This window comes from Esox lucius, chromosome 21, assembly GCF_011004845.1.
Source record: "Esox lucius isolate fEsoLuc1 chromosome 21, fEsoLuc1.pri, whole genome shotgun sequence".
NCBI lineage: Eukaryota > Metazoa > Chordata > Actinopteri > Esociformes > Esocidae > Esox > Esox lucius.
The window spans coordinates 32,123,678-32,138,022 of record NC_047589.1 but is presented as its reverse complement, the minus strand read 5'-3'; the positions used below and the strand labels follow the sequence as shown (position 1 = coordinate 32,138,022).

Genomic DNA, 14,345 nt, shown 5'->3' with positions numbered 1-14,345 from the left:
GAATCTAACTTTGCGAATTCCCTAAAATTTAGGAGGTTACACAAGACACTGTTTTTCATGAGGTAGTTTGGCCGTTGCCTGTAAAAATTCTAAAGTTGTATGCTGTCGCTATGCTAATACAATTGCCCTGGTGGTTGCAACAGGTAAACCACTGCACATGGGCTGGAGTTTTTCACTCCTACAATTTAGTTGCACAGTTTATCCCCTGGGGGCCAAACAATTTAGTTAGGCATGTGCCAAGAAACTACAGGATATTATAAATGCATGATAGCCAATTTCACAGACCTGTGTGATGGTACTGTGGCAAAGACAAATTTGAGAGCTGTTTAGCTATGTGGTAAAATTTGTTAATGGGTTATATGGTTTATAATTCCTTCGCACAAGCGACCGTGTTGCACATTGATGTCTTTGTATTAGTAATGTTTGTGTTTTTTTAACTTGTTCACTTTGTTTTGATGTATATACAGGATGCAACTCCTTATCGAATGGATTATAGATCCATCCCTACTACCAATTCTCTATTTTTCATGTCTGTCCTGAAAAGATGGCCAGTGTGGGTTCAGGATGGCGCCTCCTGTAGCCTTATTTGTCATTGTTTTGCATTCACTCATGGTGTCATTTTCCATTGACTTAATGAAGTGAAGGCAGGGGGGATGTATGATATGATAATTGATTATGATTGGAAAGAGTTGAGCTTAGGGCTCAAGGCAAATCAAATTGGTATTTATAAGGAGTTTTGTTTGCATAGTTATAACGGAGCATTGGCATCTGTTATGTTTTACATTTTCCATTTACAGGATGTTTTTAATTGGTTTATTTGGAAATTGTTTTGGTTGATGTAAGGTCTAACATTTTAATGGTTGAATAGTATAGATCTAACCATCTCTGATTTGGCTAAGCAAAGTCAAGTCTGACAATTTGATTCCACTGCTAGCTGCTATCGGGCATTAATATAGCACAAGGAGTCATAAAACAACCAAGCCAGTTCTGGATGGGAAAGGAACTTAGACATAGACTTTTATGGAAACTTGTCTGAATAGAGGGTACACTTCACTCTTATGATGGAACTTCTGAGATCCACAAGTTTTCAGGACTGATCTATTGTCTTCATTGTTGGGAGTTGACGGAACCATACCCAGTGGATGAAAGTCCGATGGACTGTTGAACCACACTAATCGTTGTTTTGCAGTTATACTTTCAACAGATCAGGACATCACAACCCCTTTTCTGATGATACATGTCACTGACTGGACACAGACAACTGAGTGTGTGAGTACCAGCAACATGTTCAAGAAGGACTTCTACAACCACATTGGTTGAATCTGTTTCATATTTTCCTGACCACTCACATGGCAGAACGATGCCAGGGTCAGATCACTTGGCTTCACACTCCATTTATAGATGAATCGTTGACAGTGAGATGAGGAGAATCCACCTGAGTCCTAAAGGACTCCAAATACTACAGGTCAGAGTACCACGGGCCAGTTGACTGGAAAGGTCACAGGGTCCCAACACAGTGGAATACACTGTTGTGGTGTTAATCTTGATTAAGTGAAGTGTTGGAAACTCACTTATCCATTATACACCTACACTGACTTGTTAGGACAACCAGGCAAATTGCTGGGTCCACATCACACTGACTGCAATAATTGATTTTGGAACTTTCATCACTGATGCAAGACAAAGAAAACTGAAGACGAGAACTGAAGGACACTTGATTGGAAACTTACTTCTTTCCTTACAATCTAAGATTTTCCTAAATAAACTGATATGGTGATTTCATATGTATGAAGGTTTGTTTCTCGCAAGACAGGTGGGAAACTCTACACGATGACAATCCCAGTATTGGACTTCGGCGTATTTGTGATGATGCTTAATTATCTACATTATGATGGCTATCATGGTTTGTTTGGACAGTGAATTGTTCCCTATTATAGATGGTCCCTGACAAAGGTAGATGTTTTCCCTATTTTACAGGTAGAAATCTGTCACAGGTACAACAGGATATGCATAAGTCTTTTGTATGATTTTGTCGCATGGATCATGATACGGACAAGGGGGGTTTTGATTGTTCAATGGACTTTGGGGGAAATGTTTTAATCATGATGTCATGTTGAGTCTGGTTTTCTGCTGAACACCGTTAACACTGGTAATAACCTGTTGATGTCAATGTTTCTTGACCTTTATAATCTGAGGTGGGGACAGGATTGATGACTGTCATACATTGAGTTATGTGTCGGAGTGTGGTGTGTCAATTGTCCTGTTTACATTCATTTTCATTTGAGGAACAATAAGACCTGATTGGTCAGATACTCATTTTTTCCTTTCATTTTAGTCATTTGTAACATATGCGTATGGGCCTTTTCTTTTCATTAGGAATTGAATTGTAATGTTTTATCAAACATGTAATGTTTTTCTTTAAATGTTTGATAGGGGGGACTGTAGAATCTGAGCATTAACAATTACAATATGAATGTACGTTTCATTGGAAGTGAATGTGCCTAGATAATGAGAACAACAGAAACACCTCTGTTTAGATTATCTCTCAGTAGGTAGCGCTCTAATGACAGGAATGTTTACGATGGCCATATGGCATGGGGGTTGACTCCTAAAAAGTTAGAAACGCCCTTAATGTATAGGCTAGCTGGTAACCAACATTACAGTGAGAAGAGATTGACTGAGATGAGATTGAGGTTGTGTAAGGAAGACCAGGTCCGTAACCTCATGAACAAGACTTTCTAATGCTGCAATAAATAATATACTTTCTCTCTCCCTTGACAAACGGGTATGCTAATTATTACAACCACTATACGAAACGGCCGATTTCTAACATCACGATCAGTGGACAGTCGTTTTCGCCCTCTACCAGTCTGTAGCTGTTTTGTCCCCAAAGTCTGTTGCTTGACCTTGTTCTTATGAACCGCCATCTTTGAAATGTTCAGGATGGAAGCAACCTGACATTCACTGTATCCCTCTGCCAGTAAAGCCAGAATTGAAGCCTTCTTTTCCTCACTCAAAGCTTTTCTTTTCAACTCTTTTGTCATGCTGAATATTTATTTTTATTTATTTTTTATTCAAATTACCTTTGAGGTACTACTTGCACTGTTTTGCCATCCTGCTGGTCCTATTGCAAGAGGATATGATGACCACAGCAGTGGTTTTTATACTTTTCCTTGTTAAATTATGTTTGGTTCAGGTCATCACCTAATAAGTACCTCATTAAGTAAAAGTAGGTGTGCTTGTGTTGGAATTTAACAGAGACTGGAATGGAATGGCTGCCATACATGTAGAGATTCTGATTTAAGAAAAATTTGAAGTGGTCTCCAGAGCTGTATTCTTAATACTTTTCTGCCCTCTTTTATTTGCACTTCTGGTTAGATGCTAAATGCATTTCCTTGTACTGTACTTGTACTTGTTCAATACCAATAAAGTATCTAATCTCTTAGATATCTCACCCGGCACAGCCAGAAGAGGACTGGTCACCCCTCTGAGCCTGGGTCCTCTCTAGGTTTCTTCCTAAAATTCGACCTTCTTAGGGAGTTTTTCCTAGCCACTGAAATTCAACACTACTGTTGTTTGCTCCTTGGGGTTTAAGGCCGGGTGTCTCTGTAAAGCACTTTGTGACAACTGCTGTTGTAAAAAGCGCTTTATAAATACATTTTGATTGATTGATTGATTAATCTAATACGGGTTGTCTGCAATCGCTCAACTAACAAAATAACATGCATTAAATACGCAGGTGAACCCGTCGATAGTACTATAGCTGCCGTCTGATCACCGCATAGAAAAACCCGCCACTAATTAATTTTCACCCGGGACATTGTTTGAAAAGTAGCCCAATTTGCGTGAAAAACGCGGATATGTCATCATTGCTTCAAATCATCCAATTAGGAGGAGGTAAAGTCCATAAATTAGTTTTAAATACATGGCCGGATAAACGGAACATGGTTTGGGAGTTACATGCAAGCAAATTGGTAATTAGATGGCTTTTTTTGTTTCAAGTAGCTAGTAAGGAAGGTACTACGTACTGTACGTGTAGCTTATGCTAGCAAACTACGACCAATGGCGACATGCAATGCACAGTATGTAATTTGTAGTGTTTTAGTTAAGTTACATAGTTAATTAACATTGAGGCCCATAGTTTTGTTTAAAATTACTGTCTATATTCTAAAGCTAAGTTTTGACAGGATTGTAGGTATAACATTTCATATGCGCTAGGTATCGTTATAATTTAAATAATGTTATATAGTACATTTCACAGGTCCATACACTGACAATCCTTGAACTCCAATACACCCTGTTAGCCAATGTTGTCAACCTTGACTTCCGTCTGTTTTCCTGAAACAATCGCACTTTACAGTAAAATAGAGAGATGGTTATGTGGACGCCAACGATAAGCTTAAAACGCGTTGTAACAATTTTTAAGAAAATTATAGCTGTGATGCGTTCCTTATGTTTCCAAAATTCTCTGTTCGCTGAAGACCCCTTGCCAAGTAGATGCTCTCGTCAGTAAGGTTTGCGTTAGTAGGCAGTGAAGGTAGTTGTATCATAGACATCTTCCTTGTCTCTGGACCAGGGTTGAGAGAAAAGGAATTGAAGGAAGTCAGTTACGTAGGATGTGCAACTTTCCTTTGGACAGTTTGATACATATCTAGATACATTGTCTCCAATGCAATACAGGGATATTTGTTTTGGTTTGATCTGATTTGGTTCCATGCACTAACATTAAAATGTATGGATATATAATTTGTATTTGTTTGGGCACATGGATATTAGTGTTGTCAAAAATATCGATATTTTGATAAATATCGATACTGAAATTTCTGAACGGTACCAATACTCATTTCCCGAAGTATGGATACTAGCCGCGCTTTCACTTTCACTTGTCTCCAAAGGCGCGTTGACAACCACCACACGCGCACGCGCACTCGCACTCCCACTCGTCTCATTCGCTCTGGTTAGCAAAGGTGAAGTGAATGGAAAGATGGCGAGTGCAGCGCCCGTGCGACCGGCTTTGGTTGATAAGGAACACAGCAGGAGTGCTATCTGGAAATATTTTGCATATGAGGCAAATGAACATGGAAAGCCGAAGGACACAAGCAAGCCAATATGCAAGAGATGCTGTAGAACAGCGCTAACAAAAGGCGCTAACACCACTAATATAGCAAAGCACTTGAGAGACCGACACCCGGATCTGTATAAAGAATTTCTCAAGGTTGGTATTATTATTATACATTACTGACACTCTATCCTCCAATTTGATACTGTTAAGAGCTTTGACACAATCTGTATTGTTAAAAGCACTATATAAATAAAGGTGACTTGACGACTTCATGTCGATCCAGTGAGCACAGTTTTCGCGTGTGATGCACGCACGTTTGCGTTTAAATCTGTTCATCAAATTAATGTATTAACCAGCTTTTATGACCGATGAGCAATGCATTTGTTACAGTATATTTTAATCTTTGATAACAGTAGGTATTAGGTAATAAAAATATAACGGATCATGTTAGCTCTGGTCCAATGAAAAAATATTAACAAATAGAACTTTGGATTTTAATCAGTACATGTATTAGTGAATGTTAGTTTAAATCAACTTTTAACTTTGATTAAAAAATGTTTTGTAAGTATTTTTCATTGCTTATTCATGTTAACAAATATCTATTACCATTAACCTAAGTTTTTAGATTAGTTCATTCAGTTCATTTTAAGTGTGGTCTAAAAAAAAAAATGTTTATTAAAGTTTGGCATTCTCTTGTAGCACCAGAAAGAAGATGAGACTCGACCTGCAACAAAAACAACACAATCACAACCTACACTACCAGCTGTATTTGAACAGCAAAGTAAGTATGAAGCAAACTCAAATGAAGCCAAGAAGTTGAACAGGGCTGTAGCAGTGTACATCTGCATGGATCAGGTTCCTGTGTATACTGTTGAGAAACCTGGCTTCAAACAACTTCTAGAACATTTGAACAACAGGTATGCCCTTCCTTCACGCAACTTTTTCATGCACACTGAAATCCCAGCCCTATATAACGAAACAAAAGAAATAGTAATGAACCATCTTGGAAGGAAAACCTTTTTTTCATGCACCACTGATCTGTGGACAAGCAGAGCCACTTCCACGTTCATGGCAGTAACTCTGCAATTTGTCCCTGAAACCTGGGACATGCAGAGCTGGTGTTTGGGCTGTGTTGGGCTCAACACTGAGCACACTTCTTGGCATACTTTATTGGTTTTTGAATGTAATGCAATCTGAGAGGCTTTTGAACAAGTGCACTACCTCAGGACATTTTTGTTAATGTAAAATATATGTTCTAGACTTGTTATATTTAGCTTTAAATAAAAAAATAACCCCTTAATATTGTGGCAGTTTTTTTCTCTGTGGTATCGAAAATGGTATCGAATATCGATATTGTTCAAGGTATCGTATCGAAGTTAGAAATTCTAGTATCGTGACAACACTAATGGATATGTTATCTTCACTAACACTATTGACAGGTGAAGGTAAACTAATTTACTAAATGACACTGAAAGATTGTAATTTGAAGTGGGTTACTTTGACCCTCCTGCAGGTTCTGATGCTGCCCTTTTTGGCTGAAATAACTTCACATAGCTGTTTCTTGTGAAGTCTTGTGGTGGGATTTTAGATATTGATCGATTAATAACACAAGGACACCTTCATTTACAAAGTATAGCCGCGTCATTTTGTAAGTTTTAACATGCTACATGCAAGGAGTCTCTCCCAAATTACCTGAACCCTCCTGCTTATATAGAATCGTATATAGAATCATTGTAAATTTTACCTGAGAAGGTTGTGACTATTAGTCTATTTTTTTTTTTTACTTTCTTAGGCCCAAATAGGGGCTTTAGAGAATGAGGTGCTGATTCTTCCAATACAGTGTAAATGATACAACACAGGGTGTAACATATCCATGTAAATTTTAGGAGGAGATGAGGTCCTGGTCCACACCTGCGGATTACCTGGTTTAGGTGGCCCGTTACTTCTGACCTAGTCTAAAATCAAATAGACTCTGGATTTAGCCCCAAGAAATGTATTATTCATTCCAATTGGACTCTTAATATCTCACCCGGCACAGCCAGAAGAGGACTGGTCACCCCTCTGAGCCTGGGTCCTCTCTAGGTTTCGTCCTAAAATTCGTCCTTCTTAGGGAGTTTTTCCTAGCCATTGAAATTCAACACTACTGTTGTTTGCTCCTTAGGGTTTAAGGCCGGGTGTCTCTGTAAAGCACTTTGTGACAACTGCTGTTGTAAAAAGTGCTTTATAAATACATGTGATTGATTGATTGTAACACAAGGTCGGGATGAATATCTTTTGGGGATATTGAGGGGAGCAGGCACAGAAAGGGAGTTGCCGAGTTACATGACAATGGAGACAGTAGAAACAATGGACCTCTAACACCTTGGCCTGATTATCACATTATACAAGAGAGGTTTCTGTGCAAGACATTTAACATACACCCATAACATCCATTATAATCCAACCAATCCTGCAGCCCTAGTCCAGATACGTAAAATATTTAATAAAAAGGTTTTCCAGGTATTCATTAATGTCTTTCAGTGAGTATATAATTGTAGGGATGCATCTAAAAACTGTTTTCATAATTGATAAATCTGTCTTATTATTGTGATTAAGAAATAGCTTTTTTTAAACCTGGCAACTTGCTACTTACCTTAAATATGTATTGGACAATCCGACTGAAAGGGATGTCTAATCCTGAACCCACCTTGTCCTTACTACCTTACCGAGCCCCTCATTCTGTGGTGAGTGAACTGTGAGTTCATGCTGTAGCTCTTGGATACACACTGTAGTAGTGAAGGGAGACGAGATCCCCCTGGGCTCTTGGATACACACTGTAGTAGTGAAGGGAGACGAGATCCCCCTGGGCTCTTGGATACACACTGTAGTAGTGAAGGGAGACGAGATCCCCCTGGGCTCTTGGATACACACTGTAGTAGTGAAGGGAGACGAGATCCCCCTGGGCTCTTTGTGCTGCTCCCATTTCTGTTTTTGACAGGTTTTAATTGGTTGATGTTATTGTTGTGGTAAAATAATTATAATCAAATTTTCTTGCACATACAATGATTTACTAGCGGAGGCTTGCCTTCACGTCTGACTAACACTGCTTTTGTCCCCAGTAACTAATGTGACTATGTTCTGCAGATGCTCCCTCTGATTTGGAGGAGCCACCTGCGCTGTTAGCCTCTTCGTCCTTCACTCCTTTAGAGGAGGGTAAAGTAAGTACAACCAGCAGTGGATTCAAGAATATGCAACTGTCACCAGCTCCAAAACACTACTGAATGCAATGATATGCCAGAATGTACACGCTGATACTCTGTTTTTGATAGCAGAAGCCCTCAGGAAAGGACATGCAGCCAGAGAGAAGAGCACAGAGCTCTATTCTAGATAATGGTAAGAGATTACAACTGACGACTGACACCCAGTGACTGAAGTGACTACTGACAAATGATACCCGGTGACTACTGACACATGATTCCCTGGTGACTGAGGTGACTACTGACACATGATTCCCTGGTGACTGAGGTGACTACTGACAAATGATACCCGGTGACTACTGACACATGATTCCCTGGTGACTGAGGTGACTACTGACACATGATTCCCTGGTAACTGAGGTGACTACTGACACATGATTCCTAGTGTCTGAGGTGACTACTGACACATGATTCCCTGGTGACTGAGGTGACTACTGACACATGATTCCTAGTGACTGAGGTGACACATGATTCCCTGGTGACTGAGGTGACTACTGACACATGATTCCCTGGTGACTGAGGTGACTACTGACACATGATTCCTGGTGACTGAGGTGACTACTGACACATGATTCCTAGTGTCTGAGGTGACTACTGACACATGATTCCCTGGTGACTGAGGTGACTACTGACACATGATTCCCTGGTGACTGAGGTGACTACTGACACATGATTCCCTGGTGACTGAGGTGACTACTGACACATGATACCCTGGTGACTGAGGTGACTACTGACACATGATTCCCTGGTGACTGAGGTGACTACTGACACATGATTCCCTGGTGACTGAGGTGACTACTGACACATGATTCCCTGGTGACTGAGGTGACTACTGACACATGATTCCCTGGTGACTGAGGTGACTACTGACACATGATTCCCTGGTGACTGAGGTGACTACTGACACATGATTCCCTGGTGACTGAGGTGACTACTGACACATGATTCCCTGGTGACTGAGGTGACTACTGACACATGATTCCCTGGTGACTGAGGTGACTACTGACACATGATTCCCTGGTGACTGAGGTGACTACTGACTGGTGCTGTTTCTGCGATGCCTCTTGCCCACCGCTTTACCTCTATTACTTCAGAGAAAATTAAAGGACATGTTGTCTGTAGAAATGCCTAGTCTTGAATGTTGCCCTCTGCTGTGTTCTCCATGGTAGAGATGGAGCTCTTTTTTAAAGAGCACTGTCCATCAAGAGCACTGCCCATCAAGACCTCCAGCCCCATACATTCGGCCCAGCAGGATGGAGACAGAACAATCTCTCCACTGCTCTCTGAAGATGAAGACCAAAACCCTGTACAGCAGCCTTTCTCCACCCTGAAGAGACAAGCAGCAGAATGGTAAGATGCATCCTAACCTCATACTGTTATGTAAAGCCTGACCAGGATAGTTGTCAGTAGAATGTTTAACCAGCCATGGGGCATATTTTGGCTGGTAGAGTTTGTCTATCTGCCTCAGTGACTGGTGAACCAAGTTTTACTCCCTGGACAGTAGGTTATTTTGTAGTCTGGTTGTTGACAATAGGTAATAGGTAGGTAATATTGAATTGAAAGTTTAATGTATAGTTTGTCAGTAGCTCCTTCTAAACCTCCCCGGTGTTCCCCCTCTCTCCTTCTAAACCTCCCCGGTGTTCCCCCTCTCTCCTTCTAAACCTCCCTGGTGTTCCCCCTCTCTCCTTCTAAACCTTCCTGGTGTTCCCCCTCTCTTCAGACTGATTCAGGAATCATTAGTTATTGGTTCAATTCAATTTAAACCCTGCTTAGAGCAGACCTGTGTTTTCTGTTTCTGCTAATGGTGTTGTAAGAAAGTTGACTCGGTTTCTCTACAGCACAAATGTGGAGTCAGAAGAACCTTCCCAAAGAAACCTTTCTCTGGCAGTGGAACCGAAAGAACCAATTTCAGCCAAGATTGTGTTCCAGACATCTGAGAAGATGACCATTGTCCAGCAGCCTGCAACGAAGGCTGCTGCGTTCCAGCCGCCGGAGACCGCAAAGGAAAACCAGGAAGGAAAAGTCACATCATCCTTTCTGCAGAGGCTGAGAAAAGCTGGTCAATCCAAGCCTACAGGGTGAGTTCACATCTACTGTCTCTAACTGAATTACTCTGATTCCTCACTGATATTTACTTTATACACAACTGTGACCTGATGCCTCTTTCCACTGGTGCCAAACACTGGTGTTTTAGCCCAAAGTCCAGACTGTTCTGTTTCCATTGACACAGGGCGATGTCCGCAGACCGTTGTCGTGTAGCCCTACGTTCACTTGGTGCCATGCCCCGGGCTTAAGAACTTAGGGTGGGGTTTTCGGGATGACGTGTTACGTGCTGTGACAATGCAACATGTTGTCCTGTTTGAATAGTAATGTGTATCGTTTGCTTATTCTTACGCTTCTCTGGATGTTTTCATCTTACAAACAGATCCGTGCTAAAATAAATAAAATAAAGCAACAGTTACAGGGAATCGACCAAAGGTGGTACGATGCCATCGACTCAATGGAAGTACGGAGACTTCATATTGTAATCACACTGAGCATGGTGTTGTTTTTATTTTACTACCAGAATGTGGCATTTTATTTTTTGTAACCTGAAAGCCAAATCTTGTTGATAGTTTACTCTTCCCTCCCCATCTGAGCCCCTCAAGTCCTTGGTACCAAATGTATAGTGGAAACGGGGATGTTTAGAGCCGACATGAACATAAATCACTGGTGTATCCTTGGTACCGGGGTAAAGCCCCAGTGGAAATGAGGCATTACTGGCCGATATGGTTTTTAGTTTTCAGAACATTAACGCATATTTGTTCTGCCCTAGGAAAGGGTAAGAGGTCAGAGGTTATCATTAATACTGTTTTTGTTCTCCATTAGAAAAGTGTTAATGCCGTTTCCAGTCAGAGAAGCTCCTGCCATCGAGCTGGACGATGACTTCCTGATCTTGGAAGATGAGGCTCCTTCAAGGTTTCGCTTCCGCAGGAAGCCTGACCCCAACAAGACCACAGCCAGACCACAACCGAAGCAGGAGGACCAATCACAGGGTAAAGAGAATACGAAAAACCAGAAAAAGTCAGATACCGCTGGAGAGGAACTAGTTTCTATGGAGGAAGACCAGAGAAAGGTGGAAGAGGAAGCTGCCGACTCCCACCAGGAGGAAGCATTGCTGGACAGTCAGGAATCAGAGAAGAGGAAGAGGTGTAAGCCTGGCCCTTGGTGGCGAACCAGCGTTGTCAACACACCGGACACCGAGACTGACAACACGCACACAAGCAACAACCCAACAACGAAGCCTACCAGACTGTCCTCTGTGAAGGCAAGGCTAAAGGAAAGGCTGTCAAAATCCTCTTCCATTCAGACTGCAGAGAAGGAAGCCAAAAGAAGGTGCAGAGCTCAGAGGCTAACCATAGAGGAGGAGCCTGAGAGGCCTGGAATTCCCAGCCCTTTAAGACTGCTCCCTCACACTGCAAGTAAGACTTCACAGTATACCTACAGTGGGTATAGAAAGTCACCACCCCCTTTCAAAATGTTCACCTTTTGTTCCCTTACAGCCTGAAATGACTTTTTCCAGCTTTATTTAAACAGTAACCCACAATATCAAAGTGAAAATAAAATTCTGAAAATGTATTAAAACTAAATAAAATACCCATTTTGGATAAGTGAACACCTAGTGTTCAAACTTGGTGGAACCATATTTAGCTTTGTCATTCACCTTGTCCTTCCAACACTGTATTGTTGGTTTTTGGGTCATTGCCCTTGTCCTTCAGTCACTATCTGTTTACTTTGGGTAATTGTTATATTTGGAATGTGAACCATTTTCAACATCCTGCCAGAGGGCTGCAGGTTCTCATGCATTTGTGGAGAGAGCTTGATCTATGCATGGTCTGGTTGGTGCCATACTCATTCCATTTCTTAATAATAGTCTTCAACTTTGCTGCAAGGGATGGACAAAGCCTTTGAAGTCTTCAGATATTTTACTCTCGACTTGCGCCTTTTCACAACTTTCTCTTGTAGATTTTTTTGAAAGCACCTTTCTGCCCATTGTGGACTCTTTTCTTTGAAATGCACCACTAAGCAGTAGAGTCCTCTGAGCTTTTTTTTCTGTACCAATATTGCACTACTTAGCAGTAGAGTCCTATGAGCTTCTTTTATTCTGTACTAATATTGTGATACTTGGAAGTAGTCCTATGAACAACTGCTTTTGTTTGGAATTAATGAAAGTCGCTAATGGATCAGATGGAAGCCTATTAGCTTGACTTGTGTTCTGGAAGGTGGTTGGTTTCACCTTAGCTAGTTTGCAATTGCAAGGGGGGGGTGTTCCCTTATCTTATTTGGTTATTTGACTGTTTTAATTTAACTTAAAATGTGCCACAAGATATTCCTAGTCGGAAATTCAGTTTAATATTATGTTGTATGCTCTGTCATGTCATATAGCTGTCATTTCAGAATTTGAGTTTTTTTTTTTTCTGTTTAGGTGAGGTATTTGACTTGATCTACACCTGCGCTTCACAGTCCAAGAAAGCCCAGTCCTCTGACATTAACCACTATACCCCTGACCGTATAGTCAGGAAGCTGCTGTGCCCAGACGCGCCACACAGACCCAGCAGAAGGAATGCTCCTGGAACCTGGTGGAATATCGCTGTCTGCTCTGAGAATATAGGCTGGAGAAGTCCAGTCCTTCTACCCCAGCACCTGTCCTCACTCCCCAGCCCCCTGTCCTTACTCCACAGCCCCCTGTCCTTACTCCACAGCCCCCTGTCCTTACTCCACAGCCCCCTGTCCTTACTCCACAGCCCCCTGTCCTTACTCCACAGCCCCCTGTCCTTACTCCACAGCCCCCTGTCCTCACTCCACAGCCCCCTGTCCTCACTCCACAGTCCCCTTCCCTTACTCCACAGTCCCCTGTCCTCACTCCTTAGCCCCTTGTCCCTACCCCCCAGTCCCCTTACCCCCCCTGCCCCTTGACCTGGAGGACGTCGGTGGAAGAAAACCACCCGACACAGAAGAAACATGTAGGAACTGTTGCTTCATGGTGTTTAGGTTGAGTAGCTGAACATAGTCATACTTTCAGAAGATGTACTTTATTTTGTCAACAGGTCAAGAGCTTTTGAAAGCGATGCATGATTGAACTGGAGGATTATGAGAATTAAGAGGTCTGAGTAAATGTATTTTAATGATTGAACTTGAGGATAATAAAAATTAAGATGTATTAGGATTGTATTTTAGTGAGTTCTTGTGAGTTCCTGCTGCCCTGCTCTTCACAAGGATGCTGACAGAGAGCTCAGAGTGACACCTTGACGAATGTGTGGGCTTCAAATTTGAAAATGAGAAACTTGCAATAATATCCATGAGTTATTCTGTTGTAAATATGGACATTTGATGTGACCAATGAAACCTAGCCCAGCAATGGCAATTTCATTTTATTACTACAGATATTATTTCTTAATATACGGCCACCATGATACAATCGCATGTTGTCTATGCATAATATGCTTCAATCTGATATTTGACATTAGGTGCTATTCATTTAAATCAATGTATATTTTTGCCGGACCGTGTAAGCGGAGCCGGCCTAGAAGAGCAAATGTCTCTGACTGACTACCCCTTGTTAAATAGCGTAGTGGTTAGAGATGCGGGCTACAGGACAGGTCCTGCGGTCGACTCCTGGAGCAGTCAACACACATTCCCTGAGGGTTCAGGACAGGCACTTAGCTGGCTATAACTTTAAGAATCTATGTAATAGGGAGCCTAAAATAAAACCGTTCAGGTGGATATTAGGATTTGTTCAGGATTGACAAACACTTTGATGCCTACACGGTTATCTACCATACCATACCATCTTCTTCCGCTTATCTAGTAGTGGTAAATGATACAGCCTTTCATGGCCGACCCAGGTTCGTTTCTTGAGAGGGCAGCCACGATTAACACTTTTTATTGCGGGCAAGCTGAACTTGGCTTGCCTGGTTTCTTTTTCATAATAGTTCATGTGAATGAAACTGAACGCATAGCCAGGCTGGCACGCCTTGAACTCCTCGTGCTCCTCAAACCATTCTGGA

The 14,345-nt window shown here is 41.6% G+C and overlaps 1 protein-coding gene across 4 annotated transcripts; it reads left to right on the top strand.

Moving 5' to 3' along the window:
* Window positions 1-3,887: 3,887 nt before the first annotated feature.
* Window positions 3,888-13,498, top strand: LOC114829932 (pollen-specific leucine-rich repeat extensin-like protein 1). 4 transcript variants are annotated; one of them, XM_034289243.1, is made up of 7 exons: window positions 3,888-3,974; window positions 8,186-8,259; window positions 8,374-8,434; window positions 9,468-9,648; window positions 10,137-10,376; window positions 11,167-11,759; window positions 12,764-13,498. In XM_034289243.1, the coding sequence occupies exons 3-7, from the start codon at window positions 8,392-8,394 to the stop codon at window positions 13,252-13,254; spliced, it is 1,548 nt and encodes a 515-aa protein (XP_034145134.1). In that variant the 5' UTR covers window positions 3,888-3,974; window positions 8,186-8,259; window positions 8,374-8,391; the 3' UTR covers window positions 13,255-13,498. The 4 variants fall into 4 exon arrangements, with proteins under 4 accessions (XP_034145134.1, XP_034145135.1, XP_034145133.1 ...); XM_034289244.1 differs by having other exon boundaries at window positions 8,371-8,434; XM_034289242.1 differs by lacking the exon at window positions 3,888-3,974 and adding an exon at window positions 4,004-4,082.
* The last annotated feature ends 847 nt before the right edge of the window (window positions 13,499-14,345 follow it).